General features: G+C 45.5%; 1 protein-coding gene across 1 annotated transcript in view; it reads right to left on the minus strand.

Annotated features, from left to right (window-relative positions):
- Positions 1-357: 357 nt before the first annotated feature.
- The window catches only part of T265_09948 (hypothetical protein), a gene marked incomplete at both ends in the record, with an annotated part of 46,658 nt that continues 41,178 nt past the window's right edge, over positions 358-5,837 (minus strand). Inside the window, 2 exons of the mRNA XM_009176178.1 lie at positions 358-507; positions 5,026-5,401. Of these exons, the coding sequence (XP_009174442.1) occupies positions 358-507; positions 5,026-5,401 (526 nt within the window). The remainder of the gene's footprint in view (positions 508-5,025; positions 5,402-5,837) is intronic.

Genomic DNA, 5,837 nt, shown 5'->3' on the forward strand with positions numbered 1-5,837 from the left:
CAAAAATATGCGTAAGTGCCATTTCGTATTTTATGTCGCGTCAACCGGTAGGAAAACGCAAATCGCCGATCGTCCGCGACCTTGAACTTTTGCTCACTTAAACATATGTTATAAGCGGAACATCACCAGAGGGTGCAAATGGGTTGAACTAACTCCCGTTAAAATCACAACTTCGAATACTCTAGATTTTCGGCGAAACTAATTTGAATGTGCAAATCGCCGGCGGCCTCTTTGCCGCCAGCGGCTAGACACACATGCATTTTTCTGTAAAACCCCTGCGGGCGTAATAAATCTTTAACGTCAAAATGTTGCACTTCTTTGCATATATGCGTACACTGAAAACCCCCTAATCTGCCGTCATTTTTTGCGATTTGTTTTAATCGGTGTCATTTGAAAATTATTGGCGCACATTCGGCTTTGAACTTCGTCTGCTATGGCTTCGGGAGTGGCTTTCTTTGAGAAATTTGTGGGTGTATCGTTTTCATCCTTCACGGCATTTGAGAAGACCTTAAATGAATACATGAAGGATAACTTTGTGATATTTGTGCGTTCATCCAGTAATCGAAGCACCAACACTATTTTGCGTTACGAATGGGTGTACTACAAATGCAGCAGGCGCCCTCCAAGAAAAACGGAAAGCCGTGGAATCCGAAGAAGCTAGTAAGCCGAGCGTAATTTCTAATAAAAAAAGTACGCGAAGCACCAGCTGCCCAGTGCGGTTTTGTCTACGGAGGCAAAGGAACCAACTGGCAGTGACGTCTTATTTTCTGGAACACAACCACAAACTGTCAAAGTTTCTTTACGATCGGCTTCCAGTCAATCGACGCTTAACCGAAGACGAGTTGGGCACATGCCAGGCCCTGCTGAGATATGGAACGCCGTCATCTGAGGTGCGGCAGTTTGTGGCGGATGAATTCGGAAAGATTCTTACAACTAAGGATATACACAACTACCGCCGGAAGTGTCGACCGGCTATGTTGAGTAGGTGCCTAATGGTTGGGTTTTAATGTAGCAGATGATATGCCTTCGGTCCTGGCAAAACTTCGGGAGACCGGACGCGTTCTTGTGTGTCAGGGAGAGGAAGGTCACTATAGCCACATATGTTTCTCCCGATGGCAGCAGATAGCGTTATTCCGACGCTTTCCCGACGTAGTGAATGTGGACGGGACACATGCAACAAACCGCCTTGGGTAAGTTTTTTTAAAGCATCTAATATTCGGTATTTAGATATAAACTATACACATTCTTGATAACGGACGGCATGGGAACCGGGCGTCCGGTTATGTATGCGTTCGTAGAGAGCGAGCAGTTTGCTCCCATGCGTAAACTGTTCGGCTTGTTCAAAGAAATGATGGGCGAAGCGTATCCGGTCAGGACCTTCGTAATGGACAAGTTGGCGGCGCAAATGCGTGCGGCAAGAGTAGTGTTCGGCTGTGACATTATGCTTTGCTACTTTCACGTCCGCAAAGCCATCAGGAAGCACGTATGTATCATTTAATATCCATGTATTTATGGTCACAGACACATTCTGCGAACAGCCGGCACATATTTCACCGCATGGCTCGCCTGGACAATGCTGTACAGTAGGTTTTATGTTCATCATATTACAAGCACACAGATTCCGACAAGATCTACAGCTTCTGCGTCGAACCGACCCCCGTTTTCTCTCCTATCTTACGGCTCGCTGGTTGTACATCACCCGAAAATGGGCCATACACGCACAGTCCGGAATGGTTCATTTCGGTAATGTGACCAACAACCGACTGGAGAATGCGAACGGGCGCCTTAAAGATCAGGTGCACCACTCCGACACGTTGGAGCATGCCATTCAAAAGGTGTCCCGGCACGCCGAGTGGCTCATGCGGGAGTTTGAGATGCATACGTCGTACCACTGCGACAGGCGGCAAATCCTGGAGGGTGACGCCTACGTTCTAAACGTAGTCTGTCGAATGACGACATATGCATGCTCTCTCGTTTTGAGACACTTGGGTCCGCGACCGCCGCGGCTGCCGTATGAAAGTGTCGAAACAAACAAGGTGAGGTCGAGCTCCGTAAACTAACTCATAGTTTGTGGTGCAAACACTTAGATGCTCCCAGACTGTCGACACCTGTGCTGGAGAATGCACGTGCCCTTTCTACCAGGCGATGTGGCTCCCCTGTGTGCACCTGTTCTCTGTATTTCGAGATCAGTCCGTTCCGAGCAGTAAGAACTATTCATCATTGACTTTTTCTTAGCTTGCTTTCCAATCCACCAACGATGGCTGTCAGATTACAACCTACCGGGAAAAGGTGTACCACTTACACTTGTTCCCAAACCACCCCCGACAGCTTTCGACGGTCTTCGTAAGCAACTGAATCGGGTGATGGATAAGCTTCAGAGGCTGGAACCCAGGAGGGCCACCGCCATATTTAAGCGGCTGATTGTTCAGGGCGAAATCCTGCTGCGTCAAGCCTCAAAGTCTGCAACCGACGATCTGCCGTTGGTGGTCGAGGATACTGCGCCTCAACCCAGATGGCGGTCTGGAAACGCTGACTCGGGATTCTGTGTGCACTGTGACCGGCCTACTACTACCAGTGACTGCTGGTGTACAACGGATCGCGTGTCATATCACGCCGACTGTTGTGGCGGTGAACCCTGCCCACTATGTGGTGGTGCTCTTCAGGCTTGTCCCAAAGGTGAGTCCACATGAAAATAAGTCACCTTTGGTTCTTAGCTCCGGGCCCATCCAGAAAACGCGTGTGCGTGCTTGCTGCCCGGTCCGCAAAGAGGGCATCATATGATGTTGACCTGGACCAAAGCACAGATTCCCGGCACAATTTTTTCCGTAAGTCTGTGTGCGTCCGTGTTTTCGGGTCCACAGAGGAACTACTCGACAGCCGTGAGTGTATGTCTGACAACTACGACTAACTCTGCAGAACGCCAGCTAGATGAAAGAGACGAAGATGATTTGGTGTGACCCATCGCCTCCGAAAAGTTTGTCTGTTAATGAGGTCCTATGCATTACATGTAAGTCTCGTATTTCTTGAGAGGTGCAGTAAACAGGCATGCAAAATAACCGCTGAAGATGGCATTGTGTGAACAGGCATCTACGACGGCATAGTCGCTGCAGTGAATTTTGGGGAAAGTATCTCTACCTGTTTGTCGGCCACCCGCCTTATGGTGATATTTCGATAGCCTGAATTATATCTTCCTATCATTTCAGGACTTCAACGGCCAAATGAGCGCTCCTCACGAAGAAATAAATACGCCTTACAGAAGGACATATGCAAACTTCAAAGCGACCAATATATCTCAAAATTTCAAGACGTCCATTTTGAGCCTTTTTTCCGTTATCTATGGATGGATTAGTGAGGAATCGCGTACCCCTGGCCGCATGTTAGTGGTGTGCGTCGGTTAAGATCGTTCAGCTGTCTGGTATTATCGACGTAGGCTCTATGTAGCTAGTTAGTTAGCCATAGCGTACCCCTAGACGCATGTTAGTGGTGAGCGTCGGTTAAGATCGATGAACCTCGAGGTCTTTCTAGCATAATTCAGAACCTATAATGAAAAACTCTGTGATTTGCCAGCTAACGTGTACGATGTTTAGCAAATAATTAGCATGCACTACGGAATTTTTACTGGCAACAAAGAATCATCGACCAAAATTTGTTTGCACGAATGCGCCTACGCATAGATTGCATTTCCAAAGGACATTTAGATTTTAGATTGTTGAGGAAATCTATTCCGGTGGAAGAATACCTGAAAGTCACGTTCACTGTATGTGAGTCAAACTTTTCCACAATTCGCGATTTTTTATCATCAGGTCACGTATTCAGTCGGCGGTGTTTATTCACCTGGAGATTTCGTTCACTTAAACAAATCGCCATAGTAGAGGATTTTCAATAATATAGGAGCATATACATTATACAGAGACATTCTACACTATGAAGTGACAAGTCTGAAAATGCCGCGGATTTCGAGAACTCAACCTCACTGTGGAATAGCCAGCGGCCGCTTTGCCTGCAAACTGGTCATCTTATGCAAATGGGCACTTTTAGATGAACTTGAAACTTCGTCCAATTTAACAACATATAACTTAAAAGGGCATTGAGATTTGAATACCTCCGTGAAGCTGGCAACTTGGAAATCCCACAGTTTCGTAGAAACGAACGTGGATTTATCCCAAGTGATCCAACCCGCGGAAACATTACAATCATTTAGATATGAAAAATTCTTGGTTGTTGGTCTGTTCGTCATGGTTGCAGTTGGATTGCGAAGGGGCCAACAACCAAGCTGTGCACCCATGCTATATATACCCTAAAACAACATGAAAAACTCTACAATATCAAGCGCTCATCCTTCAACTATAATTAACGCTTAAGAAGTATGTTCAGACCAAACCCTCCGAAACGTTTGTTTCTCTCCTGAAACTAGGCTGCGCCAGCCTCTTTCAGTAACGATCACGCTGCGTGCTCATTGTCCCCAAGTTGGAAGATCAAATACTCTGTTTAAAAGGCAAAGATAAATGATTCATCCAGTAGTGGTCTGGCTACCCAATAAGTCAGTTTACCAGGAGTGTGTGGCAAAGAATTAAAAATAATTACGCTAGGTTTGGTAGACAAAAATAAAGAGATCAGATGGAACAGACTCACTAACAATTGTTCTCTTTAAAATAGTTCGTCGTTGGCCCAGGTCAGCGAACAAACAATAATCCAATTATGTTGATCAAGAGGTCTTCTTCTGAATAGTCCCCACATATAATAGATCCCGAAGATGTCTGAAATGTTTTGGGTACCAGAGTTAGTACATGAGACTCGCGAATGACCGCTGCAGGCGCGAGCGAAATCAGAAGAGAGAGTCGAAGCACGTGACGACGCTCGTATTAAATGAAATTGTACAAGTGCGCGTTTTTTGTAGCTTTTCGTATTTAAACAAAAGACGATTATGCAATTGGTGAAATACGTAGTGTTATAATGGAAGTAAAATAAAGGTACAAAAACGTCACACGCTCGAAAAACTACAGTGACGAATCACAAGTTGCTCACTCGCAACAGTTGCGATGGCGATCTGTCCCCAAGTTCGACGGTGGTGAATAAATCCGGCAGCATTTTGTCTTCTGATTTCCCTATCCGACTTATGACGGCCGCTCGAAGGGCGTCATACGGATTTTCCTTAGGAATATCTTCCAACAGATCTTCAACTCTTGTTGCTACATCACAAGGAAGATGCTGGACAATATAGGAAAACCGGGTGGCTTGGGAAGTGATGCGTCGGGTAGCAAAAACGGCCTCCACCTGGTGAAACCATACCCTTGGGTTGCCTGGATTGTAGTCTGGCAGACGTATGCTAATTGGGTTCTCGACTAAATCCGGTGAGTCAAAGTGTGCCTCCATAATCACCGGGCAAAAAAAATTACGACGACTTTAAAGGAAAAGCTTTCAAAAAAATATCTAGAAGTACTCCGGCTCACCAAATTTGTACCAGCAGTGTGTGGCAAAGAATTAAAAATAATTACGCTAGGTTTGGTAGACAAAAATAAAGAGATCAGATGGAACAGACTCACTAACAATTGTTCTCTTTAAAATAGTTCGTCGTTGGCCCAGGTCAGCGAACAAACAATAATCTGCAGTGGTCTGGCTACCCAATAAGTCAGTTTACCAGGAGTGTGTGGCAAAGAATTAAAAATAATTACGCTAGGTTTGGTAGACAAAAATAAAGAGATCAGATGGAACAGACTCACTAACAATTGTTCTCTTTAAAATAGTTCGTCGTTGGCCCAGGTCAGCGAACAAACAATAATCTGCAGTGGTCTGGCTACCCAATAAGTCAGTTTACCAGGAGTGTGTGGCAAAGTAAT

This window comes from Opisthorchis viverrini, assembly GCF_000715545.1.
Source record: "Opisthorchis viverrini unplaced genomic scaffold opera_v5_331, whole genome shotgun sequence".
NCBI classification, from domain to species: Eukaryota; Metazoa; Platyhelminthes; class Trematoda; order Opisthorchiida; family Opisthorchiidae; genus Opisthorchis; species Opisthorchis viverrini.